We start from the raw sequence: 24691 nt of genomic DNA on the forward strand, positions 1-24691 counted from the left end.
AACGATACCCAATGATGCAAATGTAAGATACTCTGCGCCCATATTAAGCCAAAGTGAAATTATGGACTGCCGGGCATATTGAAGCATTGGTGTGAACTAATGGTGGACGGGTATCGATGGGGCTATGGTATCACCCCATGAGGAAGGATATCCGGGATGCAAAAAGGCTGCACAATCGACGTCGTGATGGCCGCAGTTCCAGTTTATTTCAGCTCCGCTGAGCCATATTCGTTCACTACTCTTCCAGTGGTATTCGAATGCTGTTGAAACACAAACATACAGGTGACGTCAACGCGGGTTGTCCGACGAAAACGTGTATTCTTGATAACCATGCGCACGGCACCTCGGGTTTAAGGGTCATCTGGACTGAGCGAAGTAGGTGGGAAAGCGTATTTGCGTGACTATATACCAGCCGTTATAGGAAAAGGTGAAAGCGACACCTCATTTCATATGGCGAAATCACCATTAATGCTAATCGAAAACTGCCGAATAGTGAAGCGAGTGAAATTATTCGGAAACGCACAAATGAGCATGACTTTGCCACTCACTCGGTGGCTCCACCATTTTTCATGACTACATGACCGCAAAAGTTGCGCCTGCACGTGATGCAGATGAAGCTTCTCATCAACATCATTATGACAGAACGCCTTCACTCGATTTAACTTGCGTGCATCTGTGCACTGCGTAACTGGCGCTACCTGTGATGACGGCAAACAAGTCTAGGCAGTCATCATGACACGACGACACAAGTCTTCGAGGCAGCTCGACTGCAACGGCAAGCAATGTGCATCGCACACGATCCAAATGACGCTGCCCTGGCGCATCAGCGACCCTAGTTTAACCTTAGTTTAACCCTAATTTAAATCGGACACGGACTGGTAGCGAAAAGACGGGAGAGCACACTACCGTGTCGTTAATGCAGGTGACAACACCGTAGAAAGAGCGCCAGAAAAGAGGTTGCTCACGTTTCAGATGACGGGAGTTGTCCTCAACAAACCATTCTTACCAAACAGACATTTCCAAAACTCAACACTGATAAAACACAACATGGCGACCCCTAAAACTGCGTGGGCTTGACCCGACCTGACCAAGCCTTTCTCTGCTCGAGAGGCGATTCCGACGCTCGGGCGACGAATGCGCCGCCGCGTCCGTGGCACAGTATCACCTGCGGCGCGCCGCCGCCGCCACGCCTTCAGCTGCAGCCGCTCTGGGCACATGGTGTCGACAACGAGTAACTCCCCGTCAGTCCAGACACGGGGCGGAACACGGCCCACAGCCGGCTTGTGAGAATGGCACGGTTACAGCAGTCTCCTCCAAACAAGCAGCACAACAACACAGCCAAGCACGCTCGGCCTTAGCCACCCCGGCCAACGAGGAGCGTCACCTCGGCTGCTAGGAGGTCGGCGCGCCTCAGTACCACCCACCCTTGTAATTGAAGTTGACCTGCAGCAGGTACTGGATGTGCGCCTGGCCGACATCGTACACGATGTACTCGTTGTAGAGCAGCGAAGTATCCGTGATCTTCGACTTGCTCGGCTTGCCAAGAGGAATCTCCACCTTCCCCTCCGTGAAGTGCGACTGCAATGAGGAGAGGGAAGCGTCCATGGTGCACGAGGCTGGCGAGCTGGCCGCACTGTTATCCCCGGAGACGCACCCCGGGGAGGCACCCTGGACAGGATACCACTGTCATCCCGGAGGCGCACCCTGGACAGGATACCACTGTCAACGCCGGAGGCGCACCCTGGACAGGATACCACTGTCATCCCGCAGGCGCACCCTGGACAGGATACCACTGCCATTCCCAGTGACACATCCTGGCATGATACCACTGCCATCCCTGAAACGCACGCACCCCGGGACACACCTGGCAAGTACCACACGCCCCCGGGATATACATCCCAGATGCATCACTGCATGCCCGGAAAGCAAAATCTCGGACACGACTCCCAGCAAGCCCTGGAGAGACACTCGCCGGCCTTAGGTACCTCAGCTCGGCTCGGACACTCTTCACAATCACAGCCAACGAGTGAACACGCTGCCCCTTTAACAAGGCATGAAGTGAAACCATTCAGCTTCCAACAAAGCGGGGCGAGCACTTGAACCGTTTGAGTATAATGTGCGTACCCCGAGCAAACGGAAAACACATCCAGCTGTCCAATAGCCTGTTTAAGGGTGCCGTGTGTCAAAAAATTGTACGGATAACTGCTGCAGGCGAAATATCGTATGAAAAGGACCGCCTGGGCCAGCTACAACATCGTGTCACAAAACATCGTGAGCAAAAGATTGTGTGCGAACATCGTGCGAATACGATCACACGATATAGAAGTCAGGGGACAATAGTGTAGAAATAGATTTCGCAGCGCAAAAGTTCGGACGCCAGGATTGTAAATAAATGTCGTATGACACAAACGAGCTATGAGACAATATATATATATATATATATATATATATATATATATATATATATATATATATACATCGGCAACAAGATCACATGAGGTACGGATTGTCAGCAAACACTGCAGTGGTCCATCCACCCATCGTCAATGGTACCATGCTCCATACATCGCAACATCGCAAGCAAAGGGGTTTATGTAAAAAAAAGTCGCAAGCAGGAGATCGGACGGAAAAACAGGATATCAATAATATGGTGAAAGATAGCACAGCAACATATGATATAGAGCTAAAGAAATATATAATTCATTGCAGGCAAACGATCAGGCAGGGAAATATATAATACCCTAAGAAAACAAAAGAAAAGCATTGACTACAACATGTAGGGGCCAGGGCAGCTGCTAGCATTGCAGGCAGACGGCGGTGTACTTGGCTTTTATGTACATTCAGCTGCCTCAACTTTACACCACGTGGCCATAATCTGGAGGAGGTTTTGGCGCTGAATTTGTCAAACTCTGCACAATGTGTCAGTGACCTCCGGTGATGGACAGCCTTCGGAGGAACAGGGGGGGGGGGGGGAGGAGGTAACACAATTATGCCTCCTATCGCTTTTTTCTTTTTAAAGAGAACGTGACGCGCGTCGTCACGCCCCTTTTATGGAGCATCAGCCACTGCAATGACCAAATTAGCGCTCAGGGGCCTAGCGTAGCCAGGTTTCGAACCCGGGCTCCCCGCATGAGAGTCCGACGCACCTGCCACCCCGCCATTACGCCCCCAAGGTCCCATATTTGGCGACTGAGAGCTGTCCTTCAAAGCCCATGAAATGCCTACAATTTTGAGGAGGTTCCACCCCTGGATGACACCGGCGTAGTGGAGGCATGAAGCCCGAAGTCGACTGGCTGGCGCGAACCAACTTTCTCGCCGGCAACGACCCAAGATCCGATATCCGCTCAGTTCCACTCGCCTCCCGGTAGGTGGGGGTGGAGGCGTACTCATTTGTCGGTCAGGCCCTGTGACACAAGATGTGTCTTTCTGCGAAGTCGCCCTTCCGATGTTTATCCAACACCTATGCTCCAGACGAAATTTTGCCAGTACTACCCCTATCCAGTAGGACATTTTGACAAATTACCTTTCCTCCAAAGACCTTTAACCCCTACCTGTTTTCCGTAATGCCTTTAATCCAGCACGACCTTTCACGATACAATCTTTTATACATGCATCTTTTGCCATTCCGATCATTTTGTCGCTCGATCTTTTGACATACGACACTGCTTACAATCACCCATCGTGCGACCTTTTGCCCGGTTACCCAATGTCCATCCAGCACGGCCCACCCCCTTCGCTCCATGCCACCACATCAGTGGATGGCGGCGCGGCGCGAGACACTCACCTCCTTGGGGTTGGGGCACGTCTTGCCCAGGCCCTTGGTCGAGTGTTTTCCCGTGGGCAGTTTTGTGACGTACTCGGAGCTTTTCTTCTCGTACCTGACAACGGCAGCTTCCGGGTAACGGTTCAATGTCACGGGCCACCGGCAGCATTATCAAAGCGACGGCGGATTCGTTACGCGGAAACCAGCTCCACCGGTGTCACATCTGACGTCAAGGCTGCCGTAACAGTCAAGAAAAACAGTACGATCACACGCCGGAATCGTCCGAGGTAACGGTGAAAAATGCATCCGCTCTGAGTGTTGTGTAAACGTGCCGAAATCAAAATTTTATCGGACGTTTCGTTGTCGTTCGTTGTCGGAACGCGGCTGACAGTAGATTTCGCAGCAAAAAACCCAAGTCTAGCTGTTATTTTTTTCCCAGTCGTTCCGGTCAGACAACAGCTGCATTGCAAACTGTAAACGCCCCCGGTCCCCGAGGTGCTGTCAGAGAGCGAGGGGGGGGGGGGCACCCTTAGTCTCACTTATCTCACTTTAACACCCTGTCGGTTCTCGGAGTGCTGATGGAGCTCCACCTCAATCCATCCCCTTAAGAAAATTCTGGATGCGCCCCTGCTCGGTCCGCCCAATTTCACTAACATCACGATCCATGTACGCATTACGCACAACCTTCCCTGAGCCCCATCTTTACCATAGTTATATGCATACAAGTCCGTGCTAGTCACGCACATTAACCACATTTGAACGAGTACCTCATCCCTCAAAACGCCAACCAGGCAGTTTTCTGACTGTATCGGTCCGTTTCTACCATGCCGTTTGCAGCCTGCGCGCATGCACACCCAATGCACTCACATGTTGCCCAGCGCCACCTCGCAGAGCAGCAGGAGGCCGCGAGGGTTGTCCCGCGAGGCGAAGCAGTAGTTGGCCGACTTGGAGACCATGTCGGCGAAGTAGATGCCCTTGCCGAACATGTATCCGGTGGCGGGCGCCTCGGGTGGGGCGATGCGCAGGCCCTGCCGGACCGGCGGCGGTCAGACCGAGCACGTGGCAGGCCACGTGCAGCACGTGGCGAGGCGACGCCCAGCACGTGATCAGATGGTGAACGCAGCCGAGCCAGACCACGCAACAAGCAGCCGGCCGCCGGCCGCCCAGTGATGGTCCGTCTGCTCATCAGCTCGGTCGGCGTGTCCGGTGACAATTATGCGAAGTCATGCCACTTAGATAAGATGTTGATGGAGCCTGTCCCACAGAGATGATCGCCCAACCACCGAGATTTCTGGGACTTGTTTTTAGCGCACGGCTTTTCCAAGGTCATTCTAGCCAGACTTTGTAGCCGACGCCAGAGGGGAAAACGGCAGGGACGAAGCAGCCAGTGACAGGTAAAGAGCAATACCAGGTATTCAGCCCAGTCGATGATGGACAGTACGGGAGAAGGACAGCACATATCTGATGACAACATCTCCAACCGCAACCTCTTGCGGCCTCTGTGACTAGTTCGAACGACCCATGCTTGTAGTAATCATGCTTGTATCGTCCAGTTCCCACGAAAATCCAAAAACATTCCTGAATGGGCGCTCCATGACCTCGTGCGATCGATGCATTTTAACGCTCTATTTATCACGTACGGATACGATACCCCACACATCCTTACTACTACCCATGTTACTTGTTCCTTCGGCGATCACTGCAACGCCCAGCCAGCTCCGTCGTCCACCGTTTGGCCCAGCCCCTTGCTCGTTGGCCAGTCGGCCCGAATCCAAAGGGTGGGCTCAGGATCCCAAAGGGATTCAGACACGTGTCTGTTGGTCACATCAGCATCCCGGCCAGATGCTCGCACCGTGAACGACAAATTAGCTCCAATACGACTGACACGCCTTCAAAAACAGACCGTCACGCCCTACGGGGCAGTAGCCACGCCCGGAGTCAGTAGCATGGTCGCACTGAATCCACCGTCGCAGCCGCCACCACAGCCTCGCCCACCCCACGCCCAGTCTCCCCCCCCCCCCCCCCTGGCCTACTCCGTCCACCCGCCCAGTGATCGCTGACCCGAGACAAGTCACCCGTAACCCGTGACTCGCCACCGGAGACCAGTGACCCGTGATCAGAGGCCAGCGACCGGAGACCGGTAACCAGTGACCCGCAACCCGTGACCCGTGACCGGAGACCTGTGGCCCGTGACCGGAGACGCATGACTCGCCACCGGAGACCAGCGACCCGTGATCAGAGGCCAGCGACCGGAGACCGGTAACCAGTGACCCGTGACCCCTGACCCGTGACCGGAGACCAGTGACGCGTGATCAGAGGCCAGCGACCGGAGGCCGGCGACCAGTGACCCGTGGCCGGAGACCTGTGACACGCCGCCGGAGACCACTGACCCGTGATCACACGCCAGCGACCGGGGACTGGTAACCAGTGACCAGTGACCCGTGGCCGGAGACCTGTGATCGGAGGTCAGCGACCAGTGACCAGAGACCTGTGACTCGCCGCCGGAGACCAACGACCCGTGATCAGAGACCAGCGACCAGAGACCGGTGACCAGAGGCCCGTGACTCGTTACCGGAGACCACTGACCCGAGTCGAGCGTTGCGGAGGACGGGCGGCGCGCCAGCCGTACCTGCGACAGGATGCCGACGAAGTTGGCCATGCGGGAGCCGTGCCAGAGCAGCTTCTTGTTGTGCAGCTTGCTGAACGGCTTGTAACGGCTGGCCTCGCCTTGGCGGCTTACGCAAAACACCTGCCCGGGCACGCAACGCGTGTGAGGGGCACGCGGGACGTGTGGGCGGCACACGGGACGTGCGGGGCGGCACACGGGACGTGTGATGGGCACATGGGACGTGTGGGGGACACACGTGACGTGTGAAACAGCACATGGGGTGTGTGAGACGGCGCACGGGACGTGTGAGGGACTCACGTGTGAGGCGGCACACGGGACGTGTGAGGGGGCTCACGGGACGTGTGAGGGGGCTCACGGGATGTGTGAGGGGCCCACGGGACGTGTGAGGGGGCTCACGGGACGTGTGAGGGGCTCACGGGATGTTGTGCGGTACAGTGGCGGCACAGCGTTGCCACTGTCGAGTAACGTTTACAACTTCCAGCGGCCTTCCCAAATCTGAATATAAGGAACTTAAAGGGAGACGATAGCCTTGTTTATGCCATGGGCAGTCACGGTACACTTTTCAGTGTTCTGGTAAGTGACCACTAGTCCAAAGCGTGCATAACAGGCGGCTCTTGCAGCTTAAAAAGACGACACTCTCTCTCTCAGTCAGAGCAAGAACGCGCACCCATCAAAAGACACCACAATCAACCATTGCACCAGCATCCGCCTCGGCACCCTTACTACCACGCAAACACTCTGAACCGCACATGTTATGAGCTCCAAGCTACAGCAAGCGGGCCGTGCCACTCGCCTGAGGCTGCGCGGACCGTGCAGTTGGCGCCAGTGGGGGCGTGCGTGTTCCTGAGGCCCACTTCCATGAAACGCTCACCCGCGCCTGCTCTAAGGTGTTGCTGGAGTAAGTGGTGGCGTGTGTGTTCCTGAGGCACATATCTATGAAACGCCCACCTGCCCCAGCTCCAGGGTGTAGTTGAAGTGGGTGGAGGCATGCGTGTTCCAGAGACGCATCCCCATGAAACGCTCACCTGCTCCAGCTCCAGGGTGTAGTTGGAGTGGGTGGAGGCGTGCGTGTTCTTAATGTAGCACTCAAGCAGGCGGAACTGTTCCGACTCGCGGTCCAGAACGTCGATGTTAGCCTTCAGCTTGCGGTAGTGCACGTCAAGTGGGTCTTCCTCAGTCTGAGCTGCATCCGCGTCCGCTGACTTCAGGATGTTGAAGGCCAGCTCAATCTCCATTAGGCTGGATACCATATCCACCTTGTCCTGGGTCAGAGTCACAAACTGGGTCAATTGTGCCCCTCGCCGGGCAATCCGACCACCGAAACACGTGCTTTCGCCTACTTTCACGCCCGAAGCATCCTTTATGACATCACGATGTCATGGTCAGCAGGTTCCAATTCGATACACGCTCATACAGCGTGTCCTCCATCTTTCGTTGACGAAGATTAAAACATATTAGCAAAAGCAGAGTGGAGCTTCCCAAAAACTCTAGGGCAACCATATTGTAAACTGGCAAAATATTGTTCCACACACCAGACAGCAAATGCCAGATATAACCATTTACCCATAAAGCTCACTCAAATCATCTGAAACTCACATGCTCCCTTTTGCGTAGAATCCAAATTCCGACTACTCCCTTCCTACCATGAAATCAGGATAGAGTGATGATAATGACGACGATTTGGGCTTCAGGGTGTGCCGACTAACCTGGCCATATAGTGCCCGTAGGAAAGGAAGGAGAGAACGTCCAAAGCATGCCGGCGTGCGACCCAGGACCGGGCGTTCCGCGTGCCATCATAAGACCCCTCCCCCCGTGAGGAGGACCGAGCGCTCCGCGTGCCACCAAAAGGCGCCGCCCCCCCCCCCCCCCTCCGCCCCCCCCCCCCCGGCAAGCAGCACCGGGCGTTCCGCGTGCCATCATAAGACCCCTCCCCCGTGAGGAGGACCGAGCGCTCCGCGCGCCACCAAAAGCGCCGCCCCCCCCCCCCCCCCTCCTCGCCCCCCCCCCCCCGGCAAGCAGCACCGGGCGTTCCGCGTGCCATCATAAGACCCCTCCCCCGTGAGGAGGACCGAGCGCTTCGTGTGCCACCAAAAGGCGCCGCCCCCCCCCCCCCCCCCCTCCTCCGCCCCCCCCGGAGCAGCACCGGGCGTTTCCGCGTGCCATCATAAAGACCCTCCCCGCGAGGAGACCGAGCGCTCCGGTGCCACCAAAAGGCGCCGCCTCCCCCCACCCCGGCGAGCCGCAGCCGAGCGCTTAGTGTGCCACATAAGTTTCGCCCCGCAACCTCTCCCCCCACCTCCCGCGAGCAGGACCGAGAGCTCCGCGTGCCACCAAAAGGCGCGCCCGTCCCCTCCCGCTCGCGAGCAGAGCTGGGCGCTCCGCGTGCCACCATAAGGTGCGCCCGCCTTTCCCCCTCGCGAGCAGGGCCATGTTCTCCGCGTACCACCATAAGACGCGCCCGCCCCTCTCCCCCCCCCCCCCCCCCGAGCAGGACCGGGCGCTCCGCGTACCACCATAAGGCGCGCCCGGCCCTCCGCCCCCTGATGGGACGAGGCTCTGCCGCTGACGGCCAGCCTGGCGGCGTCCTCACCTGTATAATCTTCAGGTTGTCCAGCAGCGGCGGCTTCTTCATCCCGAAGTCGTGAGGGATCAGGGTGAAGAACCTGGGCAGGGATATGGGCGTCAGGAGCCCGACAGGTGGCGTTCTCGGGAGCAGAGTTCCGTCCCGGCGGCAACAGCCTGCCCACACACCTAACCCAGCTGAATACCCCACCTGGTTCGAACACCCCAGCTGAACAATATGCTGAATATATTAAATACCCCAGCGGGCTCGATCACGCTAAAACGAACATAGGTTAGCCAGCCACATCCCAACAGGTGCCCACGCCAGGGCGGCGGGCCGCGTGTCACCTGTTGGAGCAGTCGAGAAGCCTGGCCGCCTTGCCCGGCACGTCGCCGTCCGTCTCCACCAAAGTCTGGGCCTCTGTCAGGATCGTGAACGCCTTCTGCATCTGGCTCTTGCTCAGCTTGCCCAGCGGCATCTTCTCCATGTCGATGTCAAACTCCACCATGGCCTGCTTCATGTTCTTCACATCGAAGATGGTGCAGATCAGCTCCTGCACGGCCTTGTCCAGCGTAGACTTGGAGCCGACGCTGGTCAGGCTCTGCAGCGCCTCTTCATTCTGACGGCCAGACCGCGAGTCAGAGCTTCCGCTGCCCACCGGCAGGGCATGGTCGGCCCAGGACAGCGTCGGGCACCCTGTCCCGACTACGCTACGGTGAGCATCCGCACTGCATCAGTGCACGTGCAATAGCACTTGGCTGTTCAAACAGCAGTCGTAAGCGGTGTGTGAAGCACTACAACATGCTCAGATATCAGGACACCAGCTTAAGTGAAAAGAAGGAAATGATGACCTAGGAAAGCTAAGATATAGTATGAAGTACGTTTGTAACGAGGCGCAGTGGCTTATATCAATACACTGATAGAAGTAAAGACAAGTGCAAGAGGGGGGACACTAACCAGTAATTTGTCACACCACCATACACCCTGTGCTGCGCCATGCGCCGCACACACCATGCGAGCAACACGCGCCGACGCCGCTACCGTAACAAATGACCAGCCTTGGCCGTGCCACGACGGAGCAGGCCAATCGTTCTAACTCATCCGGGACGCAGAAACAAAGGGGACCAACAGCGGGCTGAGGTCCCCTCAAACCTTCTGAAAATGCAACATCGGCCATGTGTGCACTGGTCGATGCGACCAGCTAGGGCATTTTTAAGCACACCTCTCCCGCTAAGGTAGTTTGAGGATACCTTTCGGGCATGTTGCGGAATCGCGGCCAAATTCTCGGCAGCCTATAGGGCATCCATCGTGCGTGTTTTGACGACAGAAACGTGCTCCTGAATTTTCTGGCTTTGGGACAGCGGCGGTTTTTGAAGAGCACTGCACGACGATCTACGGCCGGCGCGGGCGGCGGGCGGCAGCCGACAATGCCGCGGAAGGTACGCGGCGGGCTGACGTTGCTACATCAACGGAGCCACTTATCATAAATGTATGCTCAGAATGCGTAAAAGACACACAGTTGAACTCATAATTGAACAAAAAATACGCTCGTTTAAGCTCTGTGCCGCCACGAAGCATACTCTCGTGCGCATCATATTACGAAGCTAAAGAAGTGCGATTTTCACGAAAACTTGGCCTTTGACCTGGCATAGTGGGGTCACTTATTGACCTAACACACAAACACGTACCAATCGCGAGATCTAGTTAAGGCCAATCTACTGGTGTTTTCCGCTAGGCTCTACCTTATTAGCCTGGAAGCGCCACGGGGTCGCATCGACCCTCGCTACCAGTTCGCGTAAGAACACGGCACACAAAGGCGAGGGTTAAAGTTGCAACATGTTTAAGAACAATGGCACACAGGGACTGTGCCGACGCATCAACTAGCTGTACCGACAATCCAGCAGTGAACTATTCTGGTAGTGTGCCATGAGCCCTGGTCACACAGCCGAGGCAAAATGACGTCTAAAAGTGGCCGCCGGTGTGCGGCACGCCTACCTGTCCGTAGTCCAAGTCCATCGGGAAGAACCGGCCTGGCATCTTGACGAAGCCATCTTTGGCGCCCCAGCGGTTACCGGTCTTCTCCTCGTACAGCCGCTTGAACTCATGCACGGCAGCGTGTATGCTGTCAAACTGCTCCAGCTTGTTGCCGCCCACTGTCGTGCCGAGGCGGCCCCAGGCGCGGAACACCCACACTCTGACGAACAGAGGGTACAACGGTCAATGGCGAACGACACCGACCCCCGCAGGAGATCGAGAGCACACCAGCCACTGACGAACATTCACAACAGTCACTGACGGACACGCTTGGAGCACCGGCGTGGTATATACCACTCACTTGTCTTCCCCACATTCCCCCACAGTTCAGGAACGACAGCGAGCGTCGCAACGAAACTGCCCAACGTCGTGCAATGGCCGCCCGGCCGGCCTGATGGCTTTTGAGCCGATCCGGCCACGGTGTGGTAACTTGGGAGGTAACTTGACATCCGCGACCACTCTGACCTAACAGACCGGCCCGGCTGCCGACTCCGGCCAACAGACCGGCCCGGCTGCCGACTCTGGCCAACAGACCGGCCCGGCTGCCGACTCTGGCCAACAGACCGGCGCGGCTGCCGACTCCGGCCAACAGACCGGCCCGGCTGCCGACTCTGGCCAACAGACCGGCGCGGCTGCCGACTCTGGCCAACAGACCGGCCCGGCTGCCGACTCTGGCCAACAGACCGGCCCGGCTAACGACTCTGGCCAACAGACCGGCCCGGCTAACGACTCTGGCCAACAGACCGGCCCGGCTGCCGACTCTGGCCAACAGACCGGCCCCGCTGCCGACTCTGGCCAACACACCGGCCCGGCTGCCGACTCTGGCCAACACACCGGCCCGGCTGCTGCCGACTCTGGCCAACAGACCGGCCCGGCTGCCGACTCTGGCCAACGGACCGGCCCGGCTGCCGCCCCTGACCAACACACCGGCCCGCTGCCGCGTCTGACCGCCCCCTGACCTGCTGCCGTGGTCGCTCTGCAGCACCTGCAGCCGGTAGAAGGAGTTACGGCCGGAGCCGGCGTCCACCTGGCTCAGCACCGCGTTCAGAAACTCGCCGTTAGTCTTGTAGACGTGCGCCTCGTCCTCTAGCTCCGAGCCCGGGTCGACGGCGGCGCCGCCCTTCAGACGCACGCGCTGCGTACCCGTCGGCAGCGCACTCGAACCGACCTGCCGGGCAGCAGAGCGCTCAGGCTGGCGGCCGCGTAACGGGCCACCAGGAAGACGCACTGGAGACGGGAGAAGGCAGAGGGAGAGAGTTGGGGCTGGGAGTCGGCAGTCAGGTAAGGCTGCCACCCATGAAAGCGAGACATGCTGAGATAGACAAATAAATGTACGGAGCCAACGGCGGGAGAATGGGAGTACACGGCCACGGAGCGAAGGGCGCAGATGAGCAATACAGAATACCGGATAGAAGACCACTCAAATCATGCGGAAATATGCATGGAATGTTAACTCACTGATCATCCTTCATTAGTTCCAGTGTCTAAAATATAACCCAGCCTGCAGCAAAGGAGACCTGCAGCGCATACACCAACGTTCCATCCAAGCTTGATGCAGTATCTTTACAATAATGTTGTTTCAGCGACAGTGGCCGCCAATACGTACTCTTGGACGGTCCCGCCTTCACGATCGTCTCCTCCTCGCTGCCAAGACGATCTGCCACCTGCAAACACGGGTAAATGAGCAAGCTGAACACTCTGAGGGGCTGCGCAGCTCGATGGTTTGACGCCCCCAGCTGGAGAGCACAAGCGCGCCTGTCGCTGGTGCCGTCCGCCGGAAACACAAGACCCCGAGCGGGCGCGAGCCCAGTGTGTGTCGAGCCCGTATCTGTGCCCCGGCCTGCGCTACCGGTCCCAGGGCTCATCAGAGGCTCTGCTGCTGTGGGGCGGCCAGTGGCCGACTGCCCTCGCTCCGGACAGTCGGTGTATGAGCCGCCCCGTCCAGGCATACAGTACGGGAGCCGCACATGCCATCACACCGGAGACGAGCCGCACAAGCTACTGCTGTAGGGATGAGCCAGACCAGCTGCTGCTCCAGAGACGAGCCGCACAAGCTCCTGCTCTAAAAACGAGCCGGACCAGCTGCTGCCCCAAAGACGAGCTGCACAAGCCGCCACACCAGAGACGAGCCGCACAAGCCGCCACACCAGAGACGAGTCACACAAGCCGTCGCCACAAAAGAGACGAACCGCATCACAGACGAGCCGCACAAAGATCACAAAGAAGATTGTGTGTCACCCGTAAACGGCCCCGGGGAATCGTCCGTTTGCACTGAGCTCTCACGTGTCCCCCCTCCCCCTCCCACTCCCCCCCCCTTCCCACACCGCCATCCCCGTCCAATCCAGTCCAGTTCAGAGCGGTACGGTACAGTCCGGTTCCAGCCAGTCCTGTCTGGGCCAGTATAGCCCAGAGGCGGCTCACCTTGGCGCCCCAGTCGGCCATGTTGTCGGCCTCGATCGTCGTGAACACGACGCCCGCCTTCAGCTTGTCGACCGTCTCCGGCGGGATTGCCTGCACGCCGTGCCGCTTGGCCGCCTTCAGTAGCTTATGCCCTGCCTCCAGCGTCTCTACGGAGGGCAGCGCACGCGCCGGTCAGCGCGCCACGCATGCCGCCTGGGCACCAGCGCTCGTAAGGAAAGGAGCTTCCGGGCAGAGCGGTAGCAGCGAACCCACTGACTGGCCGATAAAGCAAGCGGCCATTACGGAGTTCGCTCACCGATACCGCACGATCTTACTGTTGCGTACCTGTACAGTTCATCATAGGGTCATCCCGCCTGACAATGACGTTCTGTGACGTTACAGTGACATAGACACTCGGTGTCTGCGTTGGACGACGACGGTATGATGCGAATGTAGATTTCACCCCAGTGTGCAATACAGTAAACAGCACCAGCCTCCTGTGCGGAGCAGTAAGGTCGGAGAGCATCCCGTCTAGACTATAACCCTGCCGGGCACCACTGGAAGCGCGCACCTCTGCTGCAGATGACAGCAGCCGTGGAGCGCGTGACCGACTTGGCCAGCTTGCCGCCCCGCCGCTCCACCAGCTTGACCATCTCCTTGTCCACGTTTCCGACCACCACGAACGTCAGCTTGGTCAGCGGCGTGGCGTTCGCCTTCTGCTCGCTGCCGACACACACGAGCCGTCACGAAACTGCGTCCAGCCTCCGCACAGCAGTCAGTGGGACCGAGTCCCGCCTCCAACACCACACAGCAGTCAGTGGGGCCGAGTCCAGCCTCCAACATCGCACAGCAGTCGGCGGGACCGAGTCCAGCCTCCAACACCGCACGGCAGTCTGTGGGACCGAGTCCCGCCTCCAACACCGCACGATAGTCAGTGGGACCGAGTCCAGCCTCCAACATCGCACGGCAGTCAGTGGGACCGAGTCCAGCCTCCAACATCGCACGATAGCCAGCGGGACCGAGTCCAGCCTCCAGCACCGCACGGCAGTCAGTGGGACCGAGTCCAGCCTCCAACATCGCACGATAGCCAGCGGGACCGAGTCCAGCCTCCAGCACCGCACGGCAGTCAGTGGGACCGAGTCCAGCCTCCGACACCGCACGGCAGGCAGTGGGACCGAGTCCAGCCTCCATCATCGCACGGCAGCCAGCGGGACCGAGTCCAGCCTCCAACACCGCACGGCAGTCAGTGGGACCGAGTCCAGCCTCCAACATCGCACGGCAGGCAGTGGGACCGAGTCCAGCCTCCATCATCGCACGGCAGCCAGCGGGACCGAGTCCAGCCTCCAGCACCGCACGGCAGTCAGTGGGACCGAGTCCCGCCTCCAACATCGCACGGCAGTCAGTGGGACCGAGTCCAGCCTCCAAACCGCACGATAACCAGCGGGACCGAGTCCAGCCTCCAACACCGCACGGCAGTCAGCGAATAGCGCTTAAATACAACAGCCATCGAAGGCAACTCACGTGCAGCGTCCCAGAGCGGCTGCATTTGGAAAGGGCGCATACAACAGACCAGACCACTCCAAACTGGAAGAGGACGCATGCAACAAACCACCTCACTTCAAACTGGAAGGAGGTCCACGACGAGACACTGCCCAAGGACTCGCAAGCACGACAACTGATTGTTTTCCCAGGACTCTCAGAGCACAAGGCCACAGAACAGACTAATCCAAAGAGAGGCACCAGAACCCGCCGCGACCCCCCACTTCCAAACCAATAGTAAAGAATTCAGTTCAAATAAGTGAGAGAATTACATCAGCTCACCGGACGTGAATCAATGCAACACAAGCCAGCCGAGCACAGGACAAAAACAAAATGTCACGGACCATAAACACCATCTTAATCGAAATGGTTCCATTTGCCTTCACAAACGTGCCTTATCATATGGACCAGCATCACAGACAAAGATCACATCAAGTTGAGGTGGTTCAGGGCTCTGGTCAGATGGGAGTAGCCACAGCAGCACGTCTCGTCACTGTGAGCCCCGGTTTTCTCGAACATCGGCGAACCTCTCTGAGAGGTAGGAGATGCAAGGCAAGTGACACTCACGCCTTCTCCTGCTTGATGGTGGCTGTAGTCTGGCCCAGGTCCGCCATCACGCGCTTACCCAGCTTGCACTTGTATTTCTTTCTGCAGAGGAGGGGCAGCCGTCAGTTACGATCACATGTCATCCCGGCCCAGCAGGGGAGGGGTAGCCGTCGGTCACGATCACATGTCATCCCTGCCCAGCAGAGGGGTAGCCGCCGGTCACGATCACATGTCATCCCGGCCCAGCAGAGGAGGGGCAGCCGTCGGTCACGATCACATGTCATCCCGGCCCAGCAGAGGAGGGGTAGCCGTCGGTCACCATCACATGTCATCCCGGCCCAGCAGAGGAGGGGCAGCCGTCGGTCACGATCACATGTCATCCCGGCCCAACACTCCGTCCACACCGGCCGACTAGCGCGCGGCAGTGGCGAAACACTTCAACTTGGGACATCGGTGACGATTTAACGCAATTGCTGGGAGGTGGTTACAATTTGGTGCACTCCTGGCACGGGAATACACACTATTTTTCGAAACTTTTATGATACCTGTGGGTAACTAAAACAGCATCGTCCTTCAGCAGTGTAACTCTTGCCCCGGGTGCACCTGGGCCCTGATGCCGAGGGCACGAACCAGCCGCGCTTTCACGGGGACCTCACGATCCCACTTCAGTGGGTGCTGCCGACCGCGCCGCTCCGGATGAGCTACGTGGGCTGCAGCCATCGGCCCCAGGGACACAGCCGTGGGCGTAAGGCGGAGCCAATGGCTGCCTGTGCAGCGCGGGTGAGCTAGGGGGGCTGCAGCCATCGGCCCCAGGGACACAGCCGTGGGAATAAGGCGGAGCCAATGGCTGCCTGTGCAGCGCGGGTGAGCTAGGGGGGCCGCAGCCATCGGCCCCAGGGACGCAGCCGTGGGAGTAAGGCGGAGCCAATGGCTGCCTGGGCAACGTCCCACCAGCAGGACAGGCAGACACGTACAGGAACGGGTATTCGTCGGCCAGCTCCTTCGGCACAGTGAACAGCCGGCGCTTGGGCTCTTTCTCCACGTTGGTACACTTGGTCCACTCCGTGAGGTTGCCCTGACATTGGTAGCCGACTCCGCTCCTGAGAACACGGACACACAGTCAGCGCACCGTCACGCCCACGCAGTACGATGGGAACTGGAGAACGATGATGGGAACTGGAGAGCGATGATGGGAACTGGAGAGCGATGATGGGAACTGGAGAGAGATGATGGGAACTGGAGAGCGATGATGGGAACTGGAGAGCGATGATGGGAACTGGAGAGCGATGATGGGAACTGGAGAGAGATGATGGTAATTCGCATTACACAGCACGTTGTTTACTAGGGCCTGATTGTGGGCCCGGACAGGCCGGCGCGCTGAGAAGAGTTTAGTCCGCTAAGAACATAAATTTTACCAGCTACCGTAGACCCCATCCGCGACCGAGAGCCGCGCGGGCAACTGGGCACGAGTCTGACCTGACCCGACCACGGCCTCTGGTACGATCACAGCCGGCAGTGCATGCAGAGCCCTAGCCTGGGAGCAGCCAACCCCCCCCCCCCCCCCCCCCCCTCTGAGGCCCCGCCGGAGCCCCAGGAGCCTCACTTGAACGACAGCTGTCCCTTCTTGCAAATGGTGCACGGGTTCAGCGCTCCGAACGTCATCTGGTCCGCCAGACGGTCCAGCATCTGCGCTTGGAGGGGCATGCAGTCAAGGACTGTGAAATGCCACTGGCGCTAATTTACAATTACCTATGACATTGAATCTCCTCACGAAGCCGTGCATAATCCCGTCATGACCACGCATTTACACTTCGAAGGCAAACACCCTGACAAAAGCGGCACGTGAGGCCCCATCTGGTGCGCGTGTGAACGGCCGCAGAGTATCTATTCATCTTTTCCGGTGGCATTGAACTGTGATATACGCTAACTTATCGGGTTCCCGCCAATAGCCTGTGAGAACAACCGCGATGTCAGGCTTCTATTATGGCCGTTACCAGCCCAGCCACAACACTCTCATTCCCAAGTCAGCACAATGCTACAGTTGTGAGCTACTACCGTGCTTCCGTCAGAGGACCCCATGTCGCGGGCGTCCTGCCGCCGTTGCCAGAGCGCCCTCCCGTCCTGCCACATCCCCGGAAGCGTCCTCCCATCCTACAGCCATCCTCCCGCCCTCTAGCATCCTCCCGTCCTGCAGCCGTCCTTCCGTCCTGCCGCCCTCCACACCCGAGATGTCCTCCCGTCCTGCACCGCCCCCAGGGTGTCCTCCCGTCCTGCAGCCGCCCCGGGGCGTCCTCCTGTCCTGCAGCCGTCCCCGGGGCGTTCTCCCGTCCTGCAGCCGTCCCCGGGGCGTCCTCCCGTCCTGCAGCCGTCCCCGGGGCGTTCTCCCGTCCTGCACCGTCCCCGGGGTGTCCTCCCGTCCTGCAGCCCTTCCCAGGGGCGTTCTCCCGTCCTGCAGCCGTCCCCGGGGCGTCCTCCCGTCCTGCAGCCGTCCCCGGGGCGTTCTCCCGTCCTGCAGCCGTCCCCGGGGCGTCCTCCCGTCCTGCAGCCGTCCCCGGGGCGTTCTCCCGTCCTGCAGCGGTCCCCCCGTCCTATAGCCGTCCTCCCGTCCAGCCGCCCTCCACGCCCGAGATGTCATCCCGCCCTGTAGCCGTCCCCGGGGAGCGTCCTCCCGTCCTGCCGCTCTCCACGCCCGAGATGTCCTCACGTATGTAGCCGTCCCCGGGGGGCGTCCTCCCGTCCTGCAGCTGCTCACCGGGTCCTCGCCGGTGGGCACCTCCTGGTCATTCTGTTCCAGCAGCAGCTGCAGCTCACGCTTGGCGAGCGACTTCAGCTGGTCGCGGTACTTGAACATGGTCTGGTTCTGCTGTTTGATAACGGCGCGATCGCCGGCGTCCGGGTCTGGTCGCTTTTTCTTGGCCGGCCCGTCCACCACATCTTCCGCTGGCCGTTTCCTGCCCAGATAACACCGCCAAGCTAGGTCCCGGGGTCATATCACGGCGTCAGACCACGTTGGGCGTCGGCAGGTTACAAACAGGTCATGGATCAAATTACTAGGGCAGGCCACGGGGTCAGGCCAGCCAGATTACTTATCACTTGGTCTCTGCTCGGCCTTTCTTCGTCTCACAGAGCCACGTCACGGGCTTAGGTCACTGGGTCAGCCCCGGGGTCAGCTCATGGGATCAGGTCAGTGGGTCAAACCATCGAGTCAGAGCACTGGGACAATTCATGAAATCGGGTTACAGGCACTGGAGGGGCGTTCACATCAGGCTTTCAGGCAAAGCAATATCAGGTTAATTAAAGAGACATGCTAGGAAGAAGGCTCCATGCGCACGCCTGGTATGACAAAACGGGCGTCAGTCATTGAGTTATGGCCAGGCCAGGGTGTTACCAAAAACAATGGTAACAACCAGTCACGGAACTTGGAGTCAGTCACGTCGACAATGGATCGGGATCAGCCATTTCATCATATGCTCTCATTGGAGACATTACACATTGCCAGCTTTATCAAGTTTCTGGTCCATGAGCAGCAAAAGATACAAAAACGTTCCTGCATACTTGGCATGCAGTCTTTATTCAGCAAGCTGCTGTCCACTCGGTGAACTGCCTAAGACAACAACACCTACCACCACCTACCCTTCGATTTTCTTGAGCTTGTCTCTGAGCATGTGTTGGTCTTCCTTCGACAGTGTCTTGAAGCCAGGCAGCTTGGAGGCCTCCTCGAAGAACTCCAGCTCCCCACGCTGCTGGACGAAGCACTCGACGTGGTGCCAGCCCTGGTAGGGTCCATAGGCACGCGCGCGGTCCGTGTCGAACACCATCTTACCGACGCGCACGTCACCCTGGGGGCACAGAGCGTCCCCGGGTCAGCGGCAGCAGGCCCTGCTCAGGTCAACTCACGTGTCGCCGGCGACGGCGCGGGCGGAGACAGGGCCGGTGGGCCGCAGTATGTCGTCTTGCAGCCTGACACCCACAGTAGAGGACGAGGCAAAACAGGGCGCCGAGCGAAGACGAAGCGCGGCTGAATGCCGGAGCGGGCCGCACATGGTGACTGGCTCCTCTTACCTTGGGGATTTTCTCCTCACACTTCCTGCATTTGGCCGCGCCCGACTTGGCATACTCGGTCAAAAAGTCTTTGAGCGCCATCTTATCGGCCGCCTTGGCTTTGGCCTTACTGCCACCGCCTGACGCGTCGCCGGCACCCGCTGCCGCTCCTGCGCGAAACACCGGCATCGGCACGTGGTGACAGTGGAGCGGGCGCGCACGCCGTTTACCCGATGACTTTGGTGCGACGCGGCCTGTGCTTCGTCACAGCCGTCGGCAGCATTGTGACGGTCGTAGGCGCAGCCGTTGCATCTCATCGAGCGCAGAAGGGGTTGGCTCACCATCAGAGCAAATGGCCGGCTGCCTAACGCCAACTCACGTCAAAACACTAGTGGCTGTCTAGTTCGGATAATACACATCCCATCTATGCCTGCGTTCACTGGCCCCTCCCCGCCCCCTCGATTACTGCGCACCGCAGAGCACCTGATGACTCAGACAGCCCAGTGGTCCAACCAACAGTGCGTTAATCGCCCACGCAGTCTTCAACACGTCAACAGTCCATGCACAGCGAGACTGATGACCGCTGACATCACAGATTTTTCAACTAGGACGCCTTCATTGACGGGACCCCACCACACCTATTTTTTCTCGAATCTTCTCCTGGTCGTCGAAGCGGAGGGACTCAAAGTGGGCGATGTCTGCCACCGCCTTCGGGCGCTGCTTCTTGAAGAAGCAAGCAAAGTGGTACCAGCTCGCCTGCTTGCCGTCAAAGAATGGCGACTGGAAGACAATCAAGCTGGTTACGAGGTGGAAAACATGAGGATCTTGGGTCTTACAGAATTAGTATTAGATGCACAACAGCGCGCCGCATTACCCGGCAACCACGACGCTTTTACATCACGGCACTGCATTTACAACAAAGTGCACATAAAGGGACATCCCAGCATCACTGCACGAAATATGTTTAATTACCCATCATTCTTGAGACCACCACAGGATGTGGTCAAGGACTAGTTTGCACACAAACATTGACATTGTCACACAGTGGCAATAAACAAGGGTATACATTAATTTTCCTTAGGAAACCATATGACAGGAAAAGGCAATGTTGCATCCCTTTTAAACCGACCGAAAGCATCACCAGCTGACCTGTCCGTGTAGTAGGCAGACGACCTGGGCCGCGGGCCAGTCCACAGCCGAGGCCCAACACTCACCTGGACCATGGCGGCCATGCGACCTGGGCCGCGGGCCAGTCCACAGCCGCGGTCCGACACTCACCTGGACCATGGCGGCCATGCGCAGCGTGTCCTTGGCGATGTTGCCTTTGCAGCCTTTACAGCCAGCCCGGCCCGACTTGGCGTACTCGGCGCGGAACGGCAGGTCCTCCTCCATGGCTGTCAACACAGGCAGCACATTTTGGGGTGTCGGTAGCGTAGTGGTTAACGCGTCTGCGTTAACCACTGCGCGTCTGGGAAACCAGAGGTACGGGGTTCGATTCCTCACGGTGCTCGCCCTTCCTGCCAGGGTGAAGAGGCAGGCGACGCCACATAGCCCCAGCAGCTAAGTGCGTCGTAAAGCCCCAATGACACACACACACAGGCAGTACAGTGAGAACTGCTCTAGGTGGGCATAGTTATGGATGAATTCCTATGGAAAAGACTATACACTTTCAAACATGCCATACAATTATGCAAAGAGTCAGCAGTGACAGGTGGCTACTACATTACACAGTGGCAATTGGACTGAAGAGCCTGAATGCATACAGACCAGGGATGACTCCAAAGGAGGCATGTGCAACCACATACTCTGAAGCCTGCCTAGCCCCCCGGCCCCAGGAGAATGCTGGCAGGGTTGGCATGACAAAGCTGTCTGAAATAACTGTTCTACAATGACACAATGTTTAATTTTTGATAATTTCAGCACTTGGCAGCCCCGTCGCTCAGCTGCTTTCCTCAGAATACTTGACTCCCTAACCACTTGCAGGTACACCTCAAATTTTTGTCGTGGGGAACCCAACCCAAACTGGCCCTATCACGAATCCTCAAGGAGGCACAACAAGGAGGAAGAAGAAAAAGACAATAATAACAACTTTTCAGTCTGTTTGACAGCCTTGCAGTTCTATTGTTATGTTTTGGTTCACCGCAGCATGCATTGTGAGACCATCTGCTGCTGCTGCCGCCGGTACTGCCGCGCCAAACACCAGTTTTCCTCAACATCCTTGCTTGATCCCCCTCCAGCCATGAAATATTGGTGGTGCTCTTTCCCCTGATGCATGCTGCATACATTCAGATAGAGGTGTTGCCAGCTATGACAAAAATTATCCAAAAATAGTCTGAGATACACATACACTTTTTGGAACAGAATATTGTTGGGGTTTGATGGTTGCAAAATGGCCTGGATTCAGCATTTCCCTGGCCAGCCCATTGACTCCATAGGAAATATAATTTAATGTGATGCAAAATGCCATGATACACAATAATGCATACCATGCACCTGAATTCTAAGACATCATCAAGTGTCACATGTCAGATGACATACAGGACAGATGCACATACATAATCATGCATGTCACATTGAAACGTGGCAGATGGGTGGTGTCACCAGCACACAAGGAGTGGGTTTCAAGGTATGGAAGCTTAGCACCTGCAGAATCTGAAATTTTGTACCTCATGATGGGAAGTTCAAAGAGGGGTTCCACAGAATTCAAGAAGTGCAGTGCACCTAGGCCCATGTGAACAAAGCTGTGTGGAGCTTGGTCTGGCCAGGTGAACTTTGCCTGAACTAGCATTCATGGCTTTTCCTTTATGTAGGCCAGACTACCAGGAGATGCGTACATCTGACAGGGTGAATTTTGTTCAATGAGGTGTTTCACCACAGTTGCAAACCTTCACAGCAATTTAAGCAGAGCTGGCTTTTGACACTTGACCTGGTTTGCAAAATCCGACACCTCATGGCCATGCCCTTCTTACGACATAACTCGCACCAGTCTCTGAGCTACACGTCTGCATAGACGTGCAGGTTATGTGATAAATACAGGCTGTGCCAAGGCCCAGCCCAGCCCCCCGCACACCTTTGCCGAGCCGTCGGACCGGCCCGTCCCCAGCCGGCGCTCAGGTCTACGCCCGGCCGCCATCGGAAGTGCCGCCGGACCGGCCCGTCCCCAGCCGGCGCTCAAGGTTTACGCCCGGCCGCCATCGCAAGTGCCGTCGGACAGGCCCGTCCCCAGCCGGCGCTCAAGGTCTACGCCCGGCCGCCATCGCAAGTGCCGTCGGACCGGCCCGTCCCAAGCCGGCACTCAACGCCAACGACTGCCCACCCGAGGGGGCAGGAGCCCGCCCGGAGGGCAGCAATGCGTTCGATGCTACACAACCTACGCAACCTGCAGCTTGGCACGAACACCGCGTCGCCACTGCCGGACGTCACAGCGTCCCCTGCAGCTTGGCATGACCACCGTATTATTACCGCCGGATGCCACGGCGTCCCCTTGCAGTTTGACACGACCACCGTGTCGTCACCGCCGGACGTCACAACGTTCCCTGCAGCTTGGCACGACCACCGTATCGTTACCGCGGGATGCCACACCGTCCCCCTGCAGCTTGGCACGACCACTGCGTCGTCACCGCCGGACGTCACAGTATTCCCTGCAGCTTGGCACGACCATCGTATCGTTACCGTCGGATGCCACACCGTCCCCCTGCAGCTTGGCACGGCCACTGCGTCGTCACCGCCGGACGTCACAGCACTCCCTGCAGCTTGGCACGACCATCGTATCGTTACCGTCGGATGCCACACCGTCCCCCTGCAGCTTGGCACGGCCACTGCGTCGTCACCGCCGGACGCCACAGCATTCCCCGCAGCCCGACACAGCCAGGTGTTGAGCTATGCACCGGATGGAACAGCAGCCGAGACCAGGTGACTGCGGGCACACGAGCCCCGCGTCGCCACTGAATGGTAGCCCAGCATGCAACTGTGTCACCCATGTCTGGCAAACAATTACATGTCAGCATTGGGCCAGCTGACCTTCCCCAGCCATTTTCAACCACTTTTTGGTGATATAAAAGGCTTAGTTATATAGCATTTGAGTCACACAAGCTTTCTCTCACTCTCCCTCTCTGCCAGGACTGGTGAGGGCCAGTAATAGATGCCAGTGCTGGATGTGCTACTGAGGTATTGCGCTTTGGTTATGGATAACAAAGCAGTACTGGAAACAGTTCCAACAATTATTTTGGGGAACTATTTTGAGGTTACCCAAGTATCTATTATACTCTATTATCACTAAAACCCTGTTACTCCATTTGCCTTACAGTGATCAGGCCAAAAAATTGAACTGCTGAGTTGTTCACATCTGTAATTTTGAGCATGACTTCCAGATATAATGGCTGCCAATTGGCTCTCAATGTTGTGCAGGGTACAATAATGTAATCTAACCATGATGCATTGAGGAGCATACAGCTAGAGTTGGTTATTTTATTCAAGGCACATCTGCATGGTGTTTGTCTGCACCTGTTTGTACAAGAAAAAATAGCCCACACACATTGTGGATGCACACATACACATAGATACTCTGATGCATAGCTACACACAAAGATATTTGCTCACCAGAAAATAATGCTGTCTAGAGCAGCCCTTCCCCTTGAAAGTATAACAATACCTGTAAGTGAGATCATGTGATCATATCTCATGCTCCCTTTGACATCTTCAAATGTGGAACATTGCCTTTTAAACACCATTACACAAAACAGCATTTTGTATTGCTAGCGGTAGCCATACTGAAAGCCCAGCAGTCATATTCCTTCAGGTATTTACCATACAAAATTGCAAAGCAGATGGGTACAAAACCATCGTGAAAAACAAAATATCAAACAAATATCACGGGCCGAATCAAAACCAGCAGGGCACGCGCGCAAAGCGTCAGTACTAACACATGGACATTATACGTGGCAGACTGACGCGGAGCCAGGGCACTTCACATAAGTCACCTGTATAACAGTGAGTAGCTCCAACAACCCCTTGCGATATCCCTCCACGCGACCCACCACCACGCAGCTCTCACGATCAATCCACACCGAAGGCAAGACACGTCGCAACCGGCGCGACGGGCGCGCCAAAATACGACCTCGCTGCCGGTGGGCGACAGCAATACAGGGTAGCGGCATCTATGAGCAATAAATTGCAC

At 57.4% G+C, this 24691-nt stretch overlaps 1 protein-coding gene across 1 annotated transcript; it reads right to left on the reverse strand.

The window, feature by feature from the left end:
* Window positions 1-196: 196 nt before the first annotated feature.
* On the reverse strand, window positions 197-24616 carry Parp1 (Poly-(ADP-ribose) polymerase). Its single transcript, XM_037217257.1, has 22 exons — window positions 24495-24616; window positions 24115-24166; window positions 20794-20909; window positions 20154-20295; window positions 19537-19685; window positions 19108-19313; window positions 18227-18425; window positions 17078-17160; window positions 16449-16574; window positions 15496-15576; window positions 13961-14112; window positions 13411-13556; window positions 12596-12653; window positions 11949-12216; window positions 10951-11149; window positions 9303-9574; window positions 8983-9055; window positions 7418-7654; window positions 6393-6512; window positions 4631-4791; window positions 3785-3878; window positions 197-1578 (listed from the first exon to the last, which is right to left on the reverse strand). Exons 3-22 carry the CDS (start codon window positions 20905-20907, stop codon window positions 1411-1413), a joined length of 3048 nt encoding a protein of 1015 aa, XP_037073152.1. The 5' UTR covers window positions 20908-20909; window positions 24115-24166; window positions 24495-24616; the 3' UTR covers window positions 197-1410.
* Between the last annotated feature and the right edge of the window lie 75 nt (window positions 24617-24691).

This window comes from Pollicipes pollicipes, unplaced genomic scaffold (genome assembly GCF_011947565.3).
Source record: "Pollicipes pollicipes isolate AB1234 unplaced genomic scaffold, Ppol_2.1 Scaffold_4002;HRSCAF=4701_pilon_pilon_pilon, whole genome shotgun sequence".
NCBI lineage: Eukaryota > Metazoa > Arthropoda > Thecostraca > Pollicipedomorpha > Pollicipedidae > Pollicipes > Pollicipes pollicipes.